Source organism: Phalacrocorax aristotelis, chromosome 15 (genome assembly GCF_949628215.1).
Source record: "Phalacrocorax aristotelis chromosome 15, bGulAri2.1, whole genome shotgun sequence".
Classification (NCBI taxonomy): domain Eukaryota; kingdom Metazoa; phylum Chordata; class Aves; order Suliformes; family Phalacrocoracidae; genus Phalacrocorax; species Phalacrocorax aristotelis.
Window position 1 is genome coordinate 16,663,468 of NC_134290.1, and position 18,442 is coordinate 16,681,909.

At 44.6% G+C, this 18,442-nt stretch overlaps 1 protein-coding gene across 1 annotated transcript; it reads right to left on the reverse strand.

Annotated features, from left to right (window-relative positions):
* Window positions 1-1,245: 1,245 nt before the first annotated feature.
* On the reverse strand, window positions 1,246-17,517 carry UBE2L3 (ubiquitin conjugating enzyme E2 L3). The gene is made up of 4 exons (XM_075110389.1): window positions 17,327-17,517; window positions 9,497-9,592; window positions 5,454-5,640; window positions 1,246-2,065 (listed from the first exon to the last, which is right to left on the reverse strand). The coding sequence occupies exons 1-4, from the start codon at window positions 17,351-17,353 to the stop codon at window positions 1,911-1,913; spliced, it is 465 nt and encodes a 154-aa protein (XP_074966490.1). The 5' UTR covers window positions 17,354-17,517; the 3' UTR covers window positions 1,246-1,910.
* Window positions 17,518-18,442: the final 925 nt, after the last annotated feature.

The following is an 18,442-nucleotide window of genomic DNA, read 5'->3' on the forward strand; positions in this document are numbered from 1 at the left end:
AATCAGTACCAGCTTTCTGCAAATAAAGACACAAAGATGTGAAAATCTGGTAATAGACAGTGCTCTCGCAAGCCTGGAAACACTTAGGAAATGCAAGTTTCCGTAAATAAGGTGAATGTGGTTTAACTTTATTTACCTGCCAATGAATCTGTCTAAGAACACTTAAACATAAAATTTCTTAGCTCCCTAACTTACAAAAAAAATTTACTTTCAACAGAGGTGAGGTACTGGGCTGTCATTGTTTACACTAGATCGGAAGTGAAAGCTGGATGGGAGGGATGAATAAAGAAGTAGCAAATATACAAGACATTAAAACCCAGCGAGACCTGCTGCTCGACACACTAGTTCTGAAAGGTTGCAGAGGCTGTGCTAAAACTGAATCTGGGAGTACAGCCAGCCACCTGGGTGCGAGGGACTTCCTAATTCAACTTCCTGCACAAAGCAACACGTACTGCAGATACCTGGGAATTCTGGAGAGCCACCTGCTCAACAACATGCCCGGGTGGGACAGGCGGGGAAGAGACGGCAGCGTGACTGTATGGCAGTTTGACTGTGGAGCTACGATCACACTTTGGACCGGGGCAGACAGACAAGCAGTTGGGAGAAGAGCGGGGACACAGTAAAGGATGCTCAGCTCTGAGCAGAAAGGGCTTCCTTCAGCATGCACAGGTAGGTGTGCCCTGGAGCACAGGGAGAACAGCTCTGCCTGAGCAGGTGAGAGTGACAGAATGATACCTGAAGTACTCATTAAGCCATCTAACCTGCGTGTTTCAGAACACAGATCAGCAGTCAAAGCGTACTCCAGTACAGCTTATTGCTTAATCCTCCTCTCGTGCCCTTTTCGACAAGAACTGTACAGCAAGGGGGCTGGGAAGCGGCGTGAGTGCCATCCCATAAAGCACAGGTGCTTCTTACGCATTCTGGTGGAAAAGTGTTCTAAGATGACTAGCGGTGCTGTCAGATTTAGTACTCGAATTCAAGCTATCATTTCCAAAACACCGACTTTTACCTCAAACACAGTTTAGCACGGTGGTACCTCTTGGTCCCCAGTCTCTGAAACTCTGCTAAACGGGTTGCAATGTTGTTCTGTGCACGTTTTCCTCGCTGCTCTGCATAGGTATTAAGAACAGAAGTGACAGAAGTTTGTAATCACATTCCACTACTCATTTGCTACAGAATTTTTTTCCAAATTTTTCCAAAAGCAGGACATAAGCTGTATTTTAATTCAATGACGCACACAAAAACTTGGGTTTCCCCGTTTAATAAACATTTTGTGGTAACATCAGCCAGATTTACATAATACCTGGACATTACTTCTGATTGTTTTTGTGGGGTTGGTGTGGTTTTTGTTTATTATGTTACAAACTGAAGTTCAGGGGAACTTGCAACAAGTCCCACAAAGCACAGTGCAACATTTAGAAAGAAGAGTAAACAAAACTGCCAAACACTCAATCATTTTCTGCCAGAACTGGGATATTTTTTCCTAAGACATCAGTTTGGGGAAGGGAATAAAATTCAATGAAGAATTAAATGAACTCAAGATAGCGGGAACTGCAAGGAAAAATAAGAAATGACAGCGACAACCTTTTCAATTTAAGGGCAGAATATAAGTCTAAGATATTTTTGATAAATTCTGACAAGAAAAAGAAAACAGCATACTTTAAAGTATATTGAAGCAGTGATTTTTAAACAAAGAAAGCAGAACTAGAACATCTTAAATTTTAATCCTTTCTTTACTGGTTACCTAGCCCACTTTTGATTAAGAAAACTGTAGAAAGTTAGTAACAGCCACAAGTTTACACCGAAAGGTGGCACTTGTCAATTTTCCATAGAGTCCTGCTTTACGGGGTGTCTCAAATGCACTGCTCCGATCTTCTATCATACGTTGCTGACATCAACTGTGTCAGTTTTTAGTCCACTGGTCGCTTTTCACCATATTTCTTTGTAAACTCTTCAGCGTTCTTACAGAATTTTTTACGGTCCTTAGAGTATTCTTCAGCTAGGTCAGCCCGAAGGGGATGCTCGGGCTGTGGATCATTCACCAGTGCTATGAGGGACTGGATTACTGTCAAAAGAAGTATAAATACTGTCAGAGACCAAGATGGTTAATTTTTAAAAATCAAAACATAAGCAAAATTCCCCAGCAAGAAAAGAGCTTTAACTGCATTTAAATACCTCCCCATAAACCTAGGGTCTTTTCAGAAGCAGAGCATGAATAAGCTATAGCAATATGCCAAGATTTAGCTCAATGACCGTGACTGAACACCAGAAAATCGTATTTGTAAACAAAATCAACTTGAATAGAGACCAAAATGCACTACAGTTATCTCCCATGTAACTGGCGTCCTCTCTGAAATAGTTCTGAGGGCTAAGAAAGAAACTAAGTTCCGCAGACAAGTTGGCCTAAAAGGGATTAGGTAAAGAAGGACTTTCCACCAAGAAGCCTTTTTCCCCACCACCTGCCTCGACGGTGCGGGTGTAGCTGGGCCTGCTTTTGGAAACCGTTTTTCAGCTTTGTTGTTCTGGCTCTTACTTCCCCTCTCAACAGCAGGCCATTCCTCCCTTTATTCTGAACTGCCCAGTGCATCCACCAGTAGAGCTACACGGGGCAAAGGTGGATGAGAACTGCAAGGTGCTTGTCACCCCTCTGTCTGCAGCCCCCCAAGGAAATGTCATTCTTAGAATGACTGAACTGTACTTGACATTTATGCAGGGAACCTCGCGTACCACGACGACATCCATTTTCCCCATATCCATTCTCACCTCCGTTTAAAGCGAGACAGGTCACAACAATCGGTTCTCCTATCCATCCACAAGAAGGTACACGCGTAACCGGGTGAGGCTACAGAGCGCGGGTACACAGAAAAAGCATTTCGCCATACGACAATATTAACAATATTCCGTTTGGTGTTACTCTGGGTAGCCCAACCTTACCTCAAGCAGCACCCGCGAGCTTTTAAAGCAAGTGTAACAAAACTGTTAGCTTCGTGCATCGCACACTCGAGCCAGCTGCCGCCTCCTGAGCCCACGCAGGCGCTGACATCGGCCTGCGCCGCCCAGCAGCGGGGAGCTCCGCAGCGCGGCTGCGCGTTGCGCACGAGGTCAGAGCCTACAGTTCGTTCTGAAGCTGCCACTTCGCAGTTTAACTGGATTCTCCCTGGTTTTGCAGTGTCAGTTCTTACAATACTTGTCACTGCAGTAGATGCCAGAGCAGCAGAGCGGCTTCTGTCCGAGCAATCTTTCACGCTCATACTCTTCCACCCTTGCCCGACAGGAACGGATACTCAAAATCCAGAGAAGTACACCTGTCGCTGTACTGCCAAACAGCAACATTCCTTACCACAAATCAGAGTTTGAACTGCAACAAACTAAGGAACCTAGAATTGATATTCGCTTCCTTCACAGTAACTCACCAGTCCTGGACTTAGGACAACTGCCATCATATTAACGACCACCTACGAAACAAGCAATAATACTCCATGTGACCGTCCCTTTTCACTCAGTAACACGGGCTGAAACAGCGCAGAGAAAGTGTTGCTGTGTTACTAAGTTTTTTTTAAATACACAAGCCAGAAAAAATTTGGATTGTCATAACATGAGTTGCCTCAATATCCACAGCATTTAGAACTACACCAGCACCCTGTTTTAATATTAAACATAAATTAATAAAAAGTACAGCAGTAAGATGCATCTTTAGTACATAAGAGGTGAGTTAATGACTTTGGATTAACCTAATCTCTGCTTTCTCGACGCCCAACTGATCAAACCCAATCACTTTGATGCTCTACTAGTAACATGGCATCATTTCCTTGAGAAAGGCCCAAGCAGCAACAGACTGAGGTTCATTTTTCAGCACAGAAGAGCTCTGGAGACAGAGGAGCAGAGCAGACACTTAGCCAGGGCTGCAACAACACTGTTGCAGGTTCATACAACAGTGGAGTAATAACAGATGTCGATGCTAAAATGAGTTCTTGAAGGAAGAGTTGAAAGACAAACAGAAGACCACAGAACAGCAGAAACTGAGAGCTCTGCAATATTTTGGTACCCAGGATTTGTTCCAAATTCTGATTTTGAGATAGTTTTTATTCACTCTCTCAGATAAGTAGCAATTCCCATTTTCTCAGGGAGACACTTATTTCCTGCATGCGAACAGTTGCTCCCATAGTTCCAGCTGATGCCAACTTGCATTTCAAGCTAGGTGGGGACGTGTCCTTCCTTTACTCAACTAGAGAAGGCTCATCAGATTAAGACAACTGCTAAGGTGTTAACAGAAACCTTCTACGTGTAGTTTCCATTTCATCTCTCCCAAGGATCTCTCTCGTGTATAATCCAGGATAAATCAACAACAAATCATAAGATCCTCGCTGACCTGAGTTTAGCAGGTTCTTTTTGCTGCCACCTCTGCTCTCCAACATTCAACCGCTTGGGTTTTCCTGAAATGGCTACAGGAATTTTCCTGTTTTGTCTTTGGGGCAAGAACATGCAAACTGTAAGTAGTTTTTTTAGCATACAGAAGTACACAGAAAAAAGAAATCTTAATGCAGCTTCGCTTACTGTCAGGAGCACAGTTCAAGTGAAAACAACCCTCAAGAGGAGCCTGGAAGAAGGAAATACTTTCTTCTACAGAGCAAGATACTTCAGTGTCACTGAAGCTCTTGCACTGGACTAAACTGCCACTCATGTGAATTAACGTTATTAGAAAACACACCGGTTTTGCGCGAATGTTTGCTCTCTCTAGATGTACAATAATAAAAGCTTAATATCAAACTAATCATCACCTGCCAGAAAACATGAAGTTCTCACCCCAGCAACAACAGAAAAAGCCTACTCAGGTCACACTCTCAGTCTACCACAGAGCCCCATGGAACTTTTTTCCTGGAAATATTTCATATCCAAAGACACTCTACACAGTAAGCCTCACAGTAGCCACTTTTAAGAACAAGTTAACTTGTGTTACGACGTCACGTTTGTTTATGCCTCCACAGACATTTCAAACCTTACGTTCAAATCACTGAACCACGTGGCAGAGATTATAAAATATACAAAGCCATGAGGTTTTAGACCTGTTATTTCAAACATCCAGGAACGTAATGAACACTTCTGGATTATAAAGTCACTGCTTAAAAAGAAACACAAAATAACCCCCACACAAACTACCACCAGAATTTAAGTATGCCAAGGCCACTACCTTAAACAAACTCTTCCGTCACGCAGAGTTTGTGGTTTCCTGGAGGTGACGTGCCACGCACCAGTGTCATCACCTTACGTTGCAACAATGAAATGACATTCCAAAAGCATTGCCACTCCGCGCTCGCGTGTGATTCACGACACAAACCTTACAACAATGAATGTACCATAGGCGCAGCCACCAGCTGACAAGCTGAAGTGCCATTAGCTTCAAAATTAACACAAAGTTTCTCAATATCCAGTTCTTTCTCCCCATGGAGTCCTACCTTGGTCAGTTTTGGTTGCTGGCTTCCAGTTTTCAGCACTAATTACTGGCAGACAAACCTGCCCCTTTTCATCGATGTTAGGATGATAGATCTTTGTTTTAAATGTAATCTTAGGAGGTTTGAATGGATATTCTGCCGGGAAGTTGATTTCGATTCTGAAGGCTCCTTTATCATATGGAGGATTGTCCTGCAACAAGAAGGCAGAATGTCAGGAATCTGGCCTATTCCAACAGACACAGTTAAGAAAAAGCATGCTCTGGACTTCCAGCTATCAAATGACCTCTTTTAAGGGCTCTTTCTTCCAAGACACGTGGCCATGTTTATGTGTAGGGAAACATCAAAACCTATGTGGTAAGAGAGGCAATACAACCTCTACAACATTCATATTCACCCTGGAAAAAGCAGATTACCACTGTTCTGAAGCTGGCTGACATTCCTACTGGCAAGAAAGCATCCAATCCCACATTCTCCAAGCTCAAGGTCCTATCTAATAAGCAGTTTTATTTCCAACCTTATATTTCAAAACAGCACTGCAAACCCTTTCCGAGATACAAACAGGAAGCCTGACAAGGGAAATTGGTTTCTCTAAACCTAGTTATTTTGTGTGTCTCACAACATGGTGGTACGAACAGCAAAGCAAGTTGATTTGTCAGATTTCCCCTGTACGTTCCAAGAACATTTTTGTGCTGACTACACAAAAATCTGCTGAGCGTTCATTGGTGCTAAAGATAGATATTCACTGCGTCGGCTGATGCGGACGTTCTGAATTTGTATGCAGTTTTAGCACCCACTCTTATCAGATCATTTCTGAAGGAGCATGATGAGAGAACCATGAAATAAGCAAAGTAGTTCTTCATACTGAAACAGAAACAACAATGCCCAGAATCTCATTTAGAAAACCTGTGAGGCTACTGGTACTGCTTCGAATACTGACTGCAGAAGGAGAAAAAAATAAATCACTGCTGCATTTAAAGCTTATGAAAATACCATTCTGCACTGAAAACAGTAACTATGGCACAGAGTCTTTCCAAACACTCTGGGAACAAGAGGCAAAGGATGAGCGCCTGCAATCAAACCCACTCCAGAAGTTAAAAAAGGTTTAGCAATATTTGGGGGTGGGGAGTGTTCTAGTAAAATATTATTCAACAGAAAAGATTTAATTTTAGTTTCATCCATATGGAGAAGTGTGGTTGTGTGTTTCTAGGAAATACAGCATAATTTTTGCTGTCAAGGGAAGAAGTAACCAGAGTGGCTTTAAAAAAAATAATCACCTTTTATCCAAGCAATCCTAAAAGCTTTGGAAGTTTAACAAATAACTTGTGGTGGTGACGACTTAAGCAGTTAGTGCCCTCTCCTGCCATGGCTCGCTCGTTCTTACCTCCAGCACATGCTATAATTTGCAAGGCTGTTCAGTGAACTGATGCAGGAACTGACCTGGCTTAAAAACATGCATTTTCTGCTTGACTGTCAGTCATAACAGTTCTTTGCTATAACTCACCAATAAATTGAACCAAAAATGTACGTAAAGGGTTGCTCATGTTTTAAATAGACAAAACACAGAATATCCAAGCAATTAGTTTCCAATAACTTGTTATATTTATTCTGACAATGGCAAGGGAGAGAGTCAGAATTATAAATGCTAAACAAACGACAAACACAACTCACATTCACCTGGAGTATTTTTGCTCCACAAAAGTTTGTCCATAGCAAGCTGCTCTGATAAGGTGACGTGAAATTCATAGTACACCAACAGTACCTCTTACAAGAACAAGGAGCCCGGGGTAGATGAAAAGGTACACTATTTGTTTGACTTCAGCATCAAAACGGGACTATCAACATACAGTACAAAACCGACCTTATTCTATGATTTAGAGCAGCAGAAGGAGGTGACCAGCTATCTTCTGTCTGCTTCGCAACTGAGCAAACACCCTTAAAAACTAACCGTCACTCTGAGGAACAAAATACCTTACCTACAACCAAAACTTTTAAAGCAGTATCTTTCACAGTAATTTTGTACTAATGCGGTTAAAAATATTAGCCTTTGTATCTTTCACACCTTCATGAAGAAGTTGACCAAAATAATGCCTAGTTATAGTTTAATAATCAGGAACTGGTTAGTCCTACTCGAGTAGGAGCTATATGTCTTTAAACCCTAAGTAAGAACATTTTCTAAAATGGAAACAGCCTGTAAAACTGGAAAGGCAAAAACTCAGCAAAAAAACGAAACTTGCAACCAGCTTGTATATTACATATTTAAGCCATCAACTCCAGCATTGCAACAGCTAAAAAAAGTTTACACACTACCCCCTGAACACGTACCACACAACACTTTATTACTCCAGGAAGTGTAGTTTCAGGGTCAAATTCCCTCTGAACTATGCGTGTAGCAAATTTAAGGCTATTTCCCTCATAACAGGGCACATTATCAACTAAAGGGCAGGTATGAAGCATAGTTCACTGCGACAACGTTTAAACACGTGATGATGTGAACCTTTTCAAAACAAACACTGACACTCATACTCTGGTGAGCAGAAACTGTTAAAAATAGATGCTGTGCACCACATACTGCTAATTTTAACAGGAATAAACAAGGATTTTGGTGTTTTGCTTTTAGTCATATGTACCAACCCGATACTGCTTCGGAGTATTATCAAAGCAGCGAACTGGTACACGCGAATGACAACTATCAGAGTGGCTCATTAAAGTGTATTGTCTCAGCTCTGCCAAATTTCAGTGTCAAATCCCACTTGCTTTGTTTGCAAGAGTAGCCTCAACCACTCAGAGGAATTACTTGCAGGAATATAAGCAAACAGTAAACCAGATGCATTCTACAGTATTTAAAGTGCAGAAGCCCAGCCCTTATCTCAGCCTGTGTGACCTGAATTTGGGAAGGGTCCCCTACTAACAAAGCAGAGGCACTGCTAAAGAGATGCTTCAAAGTCTCATAATTGAAAGACATTTACAGCGGTTGAGAGACGTTTTAGGTAGCACCCGAGGAAAAGCAGAACAGACACCCTAGTGCCACAGCTTCCATTGCTGCAGACTCAAAAGTAGCTCACGTAACAGAGGGAGCATGAGCTATGGCCATGGAACATAAAGGAGGTGAAAATTCAAGTGTCTTTCAACCAAGGAATTCAACATACTGGATTTCGTGCTTTCCCCTTAACAACAAATCCCTCTCTATTTGACTAATACAGGGGTTATCTACTTTTATTAAACATTCTCTTAAAATATGGCAGTGCTTTAAAAAAATTCAAGTGATTTCTTTTTTCTCCCCTTCCATTAATTAATGCCTAAATAAAGAGGCTTTCTTTTAAAGAGCTGACTTATGAAAATCCAAACCGTTTCCTTGGATCAAACTTTTTCCCAATACTCAATTTCACCCTAGAATCAGATCTAGTCAACTTAAAAACTCTGTTAAGGAGTAAACAAAATATTTTATACCTCAGGCTTTTTCCTACAATAACGTAGGTTTTGTAGGTTTAGCTTAACGTAATAAACTACAAACTTCATTTGCTTCCCCCTTCCAACACCTCTCCCAAGTAACCCGGAGCCACCACCGCATCCACCGCTCTCGCCAGCTACGGCCCCGCGAAGCGCCCAGGCAGGAATCGGTCAGAGCGGCGCAGAACCCCTTCCAATTACGTATGGATTTTTCTTCACACTGGTTATAGGGAGCACCTACTAACATTATCAGAATTCGATAAAGCAAAGCACAGAAGACAGCCAAGTATAGTGAGACAGGAAGATTACACAAGACATCTGAAGAGAGACAAGAATGAAATCCAGGACCACACTTCACTGCCCAGGGTATGTTTAGGATGCTGCAGTACGATCTATAGAAACTTACATTGTATTTACAAACAGCTACCTTCTGCGCAAACCCACACTCTGAAAGCCAGGTTTTATAAAAGAGATTCTTGTCAGGGTGTAAAACTTATCTAACAGTCACCAGCAGCACTACTAAACTGTGGATTTATGAGATACAAATGATCCTCATTTTATTTTAAAGCTCATTAGAATAAGGAGTAGTCTATACTCACAGGAACAATAAGCCCTTGCCAGGTCAATAAATTAGCTTCATCAACCTGGATGTTACGGAAGTTTTTCATTCCACATTTGCGGATTTCTTCAAGCTCCTGAAAAGCAAGCAAAGTGTAAGTGTAAGTTGGTAAAGCATAAGCAGGATGTTCATATTTATTTTTCAAAATGCTTAGAGGTCAACACAGGTTCCTTTAATGTTAAACAAGCTTGAGGTTTTAGTGGTAGCAACCCACACAAATGAAGAAAATTTTGCAACTGTGAAAAGTAAGATTCTGAGACAAGGTATTAAAAACATTTTTTGGTATGTCACAAAAATATGAACATACCTTGTTATTACCATCATGACAGACACATGAAGTAGAAGCATTTAAAAAGTGCATTTAAAAATGTTTTTATCTCAAATGCAAATCAGTGCCTTTGGTAACAAACAGACTGTTGATAACTCTGCGAAGCGCAGAAAGTGCATGGTAGGGCTTATCTGAAGGGAAATAGTGATTTGGACAAATTATTTCAAAACCGTTTTAAACACAGATAAGGTCCCTGAACAGGCCAATCATTTCAACTGAAAGTCAACAAATTCCTGCATTACCAACTTAAATTGATGCAAGCCCAGAAAAATATCAATCTAAGCCAAACCAGCCTTTCTTAGACCAATAACTTGAGAAGATACAGATTCATCTCTGTTTTGTACCTCACAGTTAACAGTATACATTAAGATACCTTGCTCAAGCGGGCTACAGCTATAGAGAGGTATCTTTCTGCGCCAATCACCAGTCAAACCATTTCTGACCAGGTAGTGATCCAGGTATCACCAGAACAAGTGTTTAGGCATTTTAGTATTTAGAACTCCGTATAAGCCCTGGTGTAGCAACTGCTCCCTGGAACAGCACAGCGCTTTGAGCTGCTCGCTCCGCACACGCACAGAGCTGCGAGGTCCTGGCAAACTGCTACTCCACAGCACGTAGGAGGGATAAATCCTATTCCACACTAGATGCAACATATCAAACATTGGGAACAAAATAAGCTGATTAACCAGCATGTAGTTCAGCATGAATAAACAGGCATCACAAGCACCTTCACTCTGAAGCAAGGAAAGAAAATTGTCTAACCCTATTTTCCTAGTTACTGCATTAAAAACGTTACACGTACAAGGGAAGTCTCCCCATAATGTCCCAGTGGGAGCGCGGCTTCCCTGCAGAAGCTTTCATCCCAGGTTCAGCTGATAGCATTACACGGCTTCTGGCCCAGACACACAAAAAGGGAGGGCTACGACTCTACGATTCAGGTATGTTATTAAGCTAATAAAACAAATTAGAAAAGCATGGCTTCACATTACTGGAAAATTAAACACCTACATTTTATAATTAGATTCAGGTAAAAAATTCGATGCTGAATTAAGAAATGCAAGAATCCCGTACAGAGATCATTACAAAATTGTAAAACTTTGTATGAAGGCAAAGAAAAGTTTAAAACAAATACGCAAATTGCTCCCCATTTTCCCTCAAGCCCACCACATGAGAGAGGGGATTAAGCAGCCTAGAAGACACTAGTGAACTAGCAGAAAATGATTCAGGACATCTTCCTCTTTAGACTGATATGCGAAGCCTTTGCAGGAATTCAGTTTCAAAACCAAAAAGGTGGTAAATCACTGCAGTGTATCAGGACTATATGCTGTGCTTCTCCTGCTGCTGCCTCAGGTCCTGCTGTAGCAGCTGACAGCCGAAAAAGCGAATAGATGGGGATAAGCCAGGCAATTCTCCTCACACACAGGCGTGACTGCGGGGGTCACGGGGAATCAAGCCTACCTTAGCAGAGGACTTGCCTGGACCATGCGCTTCAGACGGGTTCCAATTTACACAAGAAATTATTTTTCTTATACTAGAAGTGTTTCAGGTTTTATACTCCACTGCAAATGAGTCAATTCCATGTTAGATTTATTTACAAACAGCTTTTCTTTCACACTACTAGCCCCACAAATACAATGCAATACTACACTTGGAAGTCAGGCTTTCGGTGTCTAGTGCATCGGGAGCATTAGGAGATTCAGCATTCACAACTTGTGGGTTGGAGAGGGGTGCGTTGTTTGGTTTTGGGTCTGTCCCCCCCCCACAAAACCCAGCCAAATCACATAATAAAGACCTAACTGCCTCAGACACAGAGGCAGATGCAGCTACAGTGTAAACCTACTGTTAAAAAAGCAAATGAGCTGCTAAATACTTTCGAACAGCACAGATTAGAAGTTAATACTGCATTAACTTGAGCAACTCCAAGGGGACAAAAGTTACTTTATGAGGTAAAAGGATATAGTCCAGATATTTATTTCAAAATAATACTTAGGAGTCTAGGCAGACAGTAAATAGATTAATTCCTTTTCTTGTCCTCCTCCCCTTAATTTTGTCAAGTAACATAATTAAAGGAGCACAGGAGGAGCGTAACTAAAGGTTGGAAGACTGCAGTAAGAATTTCAATCAGTCTCCCATTCCCCACACTGTTATCAACCTTGCACGTGACCTTGCTGCACTGGTTCCCCCATCTGTAAAACAGAAATGCCGTCTTACTTCACAGGCTCTCTTGAGACGTGATGTTTGTAGTTTGGGTATGTTCGGGGGGAGTGTTACATACAGCACAAACGGAGAAAACCGTTTCAGAGGTGATAGCTGATCCTCAGGTATAATGCTGAAGGTAGTCATGAAAGTACATACTACCCCTCATATATAATCAATAAGGAGTTACGATTTTGATTTTCAATATTGTGTAATAATTTGTGCTGTTCAAAGCAAAAATTAAATGTTTGACATTAAAAAGAAAAGAAAGTGGCATCAGCTTAAACTGTAGTAAGTATTTTTAACTGCAACTCTTACCCATGCCTCTTTCAAGTTCTGGGACTTCTCTAAAAAAAACAAGCCAGATTGGAAAATGCAGGGAAGAAACACTAGTAAGAACGTCACCCGGGAATATAGGAATAAGTGTAAAAGCTCACACTGACTTCAGTAACTTCTGCATCAAGTCCAAAATGCTGTTAAATACACGAAGAAGTAGTCTACTGAAATAACTCTTAACCATGTCTCTCTACTGTTTACAGTTGATGTTTACCTATCTATAAATACAGTCTCCAAGAGAAGCGTGACAAAGTTAAACAGGGTCCAAGACACTGATAAGGAACTGGCCAGTTTTACTTTCTGAATCTCATAGAGTACAGAGAAGCATTAAAGGACCTTAAAATCAAATTTCATTTAAAAACCCCCAAACTAACACAAACCCAACCAAAATCCAAACAAATTCTAGCTCTTATAAGAACTATTATTACGTTTCCCCTGCAACATTACAGAATCCCAGCACGGTAGGGGCTGGAAGGGCCCTCTGGAGCTCACCCCGTCCCACCCCCTGCATGAACAGGCACCCCCAGAGCAGGGGCACAGGGCCGCGTCCAGGCGGGGCGTGAATGTCTCCAGGGAAGGGACCCCACAGCCTCTCTGGGCAGCCTGCGCCCCTGCTCTGGCACCCACACAGGGAAGGGGTTTGTCCTCATGTTCAGGTGGAGCTTCCCGTGTTCCAGCTTGTGCCCGTGGCCCCTTGGCCTGTCGTTGGGCACCACTGAAAAGAGCCCGGCCCATCCTCCTGACACCCGCCCTTCAGATATTTACAAGTATTGGTGAGATCCCCCCTCAGCCTTCTCTTCTCTTACAACCCTGTATATTCACATATCTTTTACTTACTGAGTAAAGCTACTTATTGGCAAACTATTTTCATTTGAATAAAAATCCTTTTGTCAATTCTCAGTTTCAAAAGGGGAAAATGAATCAGTGTTCCTGCTTCTGCATAAGGACAGTCATACGTTGCTCAAAGCCACATTTCCCATTACTGACAACCGGTGCTTGGGTCAATTTACAATTGTTTTTCAAATACCAAAGTTGTTTAAAACCCCTTTGCTTGGAAGGGCCTTGGTGTTTACAAGACCACAGCATCCTGGAGATTGCAGGCCATCTGCAGCAGGTACCTGGGTGTGGCCTTGTTTGCATTTTATCATCGAGTTCAACAGTTGCATAAACGTTTGACTATGCAATTATGGAAACAGAGTAAAACCGGTAAGATTAAAATAATTGCCTACATACCTCACTTTGTATGCGAAGTGTTATTTACTCTTTAAATCTGTTTTCAGTTTTTAATACTAAAAATACTTGTGGTCATCTAAATTCCAGGAAACAAAAGCGCGGATCTTACAGACACCTTCGCTCGACCCTGTCGCAGATAACACAGAAGGGAGTCGCTCCACGCGTGGGACAGGGCGCCCTTCTCAAATACTCCCGAGACGCCCGCCGAAGGTGCGCCTCAGTGCCAGGTGTTGCTGCACCATCCAGTACGTACCGACCGTCCGGCGCCCGGGCAGCCTTCCCTTTGCCGCCACCAGCTGCCTCTCCGTGTAGCGTTTAGCTGCGGATCTCGCGTGGAAACCCCTTGTTTCACATTAGCGGGGGGCAACTGTGGAAAGCATTTCATTGCTATCTCTGGCACCTCTCGGGGATCTATGCTCCCGACAGTACATCTCTGGACACAACTTGCTTTTTTACGAGAAAGGGTCGTGAAGCAAAGTAGCTGCCTTAAGAGAAGCCTCAGATCCTTTCCTAAATATATTTGCCTGTTTTTACCCTGAGAGATCATCCATAACGACATATCCTTGACAAAGACTGCTTTATTCCCACCTCTCACATTTCATGAGGAGTCAAGATCTGGCAAGTGTGGCTCTTTGAAGAGGTGTAGTGGTGGCTCATAGATCAAAACTCCACCTCAGCTGTCGCTGGAATATGATTCATTAGCTATGTTTACTTCACTTTTTTGCTAACCTAGGTGTGCTCCTGGGAAGGGCACACCTCTGCTGATTTTTTGTAAATCAGTAGAGAAAACTTCAATTAGAGTATTTGACGGTACAAAGCTCTGCAAAAACAGGCCATAAATAAGGTCTTTGCCCTAGGAAATATAATTTGCTCCAACAGAGCCGGAGATAAGACAATCTTATTCTTGTTATAACTTGACTAAATGTTTAAAATTGAACTGTACAAGTACAATGGCAAAATTTGTAATACTTCTTTCACATGGACATGTTTGAACTGAAGGATACAAACTGCTTCCACAGCCTGAAAAGGACACCCATTTCTACCCAGAAGGTGGAAACTATACTTGTACTCCCAGTTTTCTACAGGCAGACAACACATTATTATGAACTTACTACATCCAGGCTCTTTAAGCCACTGTGATTAATATGAGTAACTATGATGCATGACATGTGTCCAGAAAAAATGCAGTACTTCAAAATGTTGGCAAGACCTTAAAATAAAGCAATTCCCATTTCCTTATCTGACCTATAAAAGGTTCAGAGATTATTCTCAGTTACCAAAGAGAAACCTGATATTCAGCTCAAAGACAAGACAGTTTATGCTTATCCTAAATTATTTTAAACATAATTGAGTGACACACTGAAAAACTCTATTTCCTTTAGTTATAATCACTCATCATTCTACAGCCCCGAGAAAGGCACATCTCAGACCCGTCCATGTTGCAAAACTTGAAGAGTGAAAGACTTTTCAAAGTGGATCTGTGAATTTGGAACTTAAATAATGATATTAGGTTGATACACATGTGAGCTTGGACCTTCAGAACATCAGGCTGCAGCAACCCGGATTGCATCATCTGTACAGAAGCTCTACTTTGCCCCTACCGAGACGCATGGCAAAACTCAACGCCAGCTGGGCGGACTCGGCTCGCCGAAAGGCAGGAAGGTAACTGCTTATTTAGTAGCCTTTACAAGCCGTGTGATAGAGCATCTCGCAGCTCTTGAACTGGCATAAAACACGCACAGCCCACAAACATCAGGCAATAAAAATGAAAGTAAAAATGTAAGAGGGAAGTTATCAATGTCTCCTTCCTTCCTACACCCCTCCCTCTGAAAAGCAACTGCCACACCATTTTTCTAGAAAAAGAAGTCACGTTGTCAAATACCATTTTTACGTCATTTTAGTGAAAGACTAAAGTATTAACTAACAGTTTAGAAGTATAGTGGAGCCAGTGGGGGGGCTGAAAAGCAAGAGGCACTGCAGATATTAAGGACAATTTTTCATGCCTTTCAGATTTTTATGTTCTGTTTTTAATTTAAAAAGAAAAAATAATTGGAAATATATTGTTTTCCTACCAGAGTAGTAGTGATGTGCTTTTGAACGATTAATGGATTTTTTCCAGAACAGGCAGAAAAGCTGCCTTACAAAACGATAAAATCAAGTGGTTGTTTACTACATGAAACTAAAGGGAACCTTATCTGAGTATAAAGCAACAGCCATATTATGACACTAAAGCTGTGACAAAACATAACTGCTGTCAAAAATGAAATAAAAAAATGAATGCCATCTCATGACAATCCTTAAGGACAATTAAGGTTTACGCCTACTGATTTGATATACCTGAATGACTCTGCACACAATGTATCAACTACTTAACTCTTAATCACTCCATAACGCATTTAAAACAACACCACCAGCCTTATGAAAGCACTGCTGAGCTACTGGTTTCTCCAAAAATGACTGAGTTACAATGGTTAATTAGATATCGGCACAATTAAGGAAATGCAACTTCAAAGCCTGCCATCTACACATCCCGGTGAAACCCCAGCCCTATTAGGCGTCTGTGTCCTTGAAGCCAGGTGCAAATCCAATACCAAAACACTCAGTTTAACAGAATCGCCCACATATCCGTCAAATCCTAGCACACGGGTACGTTGCGCCCCACAGGGACAGGTTTTTTAACGAGGCTAAAACATTGCCTGACAGTTACAGGGTCTTTCCCCGACATTTCACAGGGCTCATTGATTTACGTTACAGGCACTTTATATGCAAATACTGCAGGGTATTGCCATTGCATTTTACAGATGACTAAATTTTACGCCACTACGTATACGCATCCTAGACAAACCCCACTGCATACGGTTTGCAATGTTAACTGGCAATTATACCCAACACACAAAATAAACTCGCATGCTTTGGGGGCAACGGTTATCCTTTTCTTTCTCACAAGTACCTTACTCCTCAAGCAAAACGTGAGCAAGGTAATGCCGATAACCGGTAATGAGCAAGGTAAGCCGGTAACCGATACCTGCTCCTGGTTAAAACCCAGCGGCGGCCGGGTTTACAAGTATCGTCCGCGCTCCAAAACTTCTGAGCCCGGGTCCGCGTTTCAGAGCGAGAACCCTCTTACTCACGCAAGGAAGGGGCTCCCCTCCGGAACAGCGGCAGCGCGATGCTTCGTCCCCGGGCGCCTGGGGGAGGCTCCGCGCCGCGGGCGGGCGGGGAGCCCCCAGCGGGGTGGGGGGCGCTTCCCCGCCGAGCCCCCCCCGCCGCGGGCAGGGCCGCACCGCACCGCGGCCGCCCCGGGGATCGCCCCGACGGCGGGCGGGGGCCGGGGCGTCCCGGCAGCCGCGCTTCCCTCCCCCCGGCCCTTCCTCTTTGCTTAGTCACCGCGGGAGCCCCCCGGGGCAGGGGGACGGGGCGGCCCGCGGCGGCCCGCCGAGCGCCCCCGCCCCGCGCCGGGCGGCGGCCGGGGCCTGCGGAGCGCTGCCGGGGCGCCGGGGCGGCGGCGGGGAAGGCGGCGCGGCCCCTCACGGCCGCGGCCTAGGTGCCGGCTGGCTCCCGCGCCGGCCGCTCCAGCCCGGCGTGCCGCCCAGGGGAGGGGGCCGGGCCGCGGCCGCGGCGGCGTCCCCCCCCGCCGCCGGAGAGCCGCCGGAGCGCCGCCGGGTCGGAGCGGAGTGCCCGCCCGCCGGCCCTGCCCGCCGCGGCGCTGCCCGTTACCTTCATCAGCCTCCTGCTGGCCGCCATCTTGGTTCTGCTGCTGCCGCCCCACAATGCATGGCGGCGGCGGGCAGGGCGCTAAAGCCCTGCGCTTCCTGGGGCGGGGGCGGGCCGGGCCGGGCCGGCGGCGCTCGGCTCGGCTCGGCTCGGCTCGGCTCAGCAGGGCTCGGCTCCACGCCCCGCCCCGCCCCGCCCCGCCCCGCCCCGCCCCGCCGGCCGGAGCGCGGCCCCCTCAGAGCCGGGCAGCCGGTCCGGGGAGGCCGGCCGCCTGCCCGCCTCCGGTGTCCCTGAAGGCTTTTGTCCGAGCGTGGTTTCTAAGCACCGATCAATGCTTTAAAATGCTGGTGCGGCTTCTTGCATCCACCGCGCATCGCGCCGCGTTGAGCGTCATCTCCCCTGTGGCGAAGGAGACAACGACCCGTAGGCACAGGTTTTATCAAATAAGCCCGCGTCACGCTCGGAGCCCTTCCCAAACTTTATTTCTCAGTTTCTTAAACTGCTCTGGAGAGAGGGGCGTTTCCAGAAGAGGTGCCTGACCCACGGGACCCCCAGACGCGCTGGGCCGGGCCTGCCGTGACCGGCTCGGCCTCGCCCTGCCGCGATCGCGAGCAAAGCTCGCTGTGGAAGAGGAGGTAGCGTCGCTCTCAGTATTCATCAAGACGGCAATTTGCCATGTGCTTTCCAGCTCTTCAATGGAGCTCTGATCCTCCGCAGCTGGCTTCTAGCAACCACCCTAGGAGCAGTTCGGTTGTCTAACCATAGGCATCCAGCCAGCGTTCAGGTGCCTGAGGGTATCCAAGACACAGGGCTAGCAGATCTGGCGTGGGACACAAGTTACCATGCGATAATGACGTCCCAAATGCCACCAGACACCTGTGTCCAGGCACCTGACCTGCTCCCTAAAACATTCTCTGCTGACCCAGCGCACTCAGGAATTGCTCCAAGACCTGCTCTGCCCATGCACGGCCTTATTTCCCCTTTCCGCCTCCCTCGTGTAGGTTGATGTCCTCGCTTGATCCAACAGCTGTTCTGTGGAAAAGCTGCTTCCGTTACCTGAAACAGTTCTAAGCTCTGAAACAAGCTTTACAGGCTCAGACAACCTGAAAAAGGAAATGT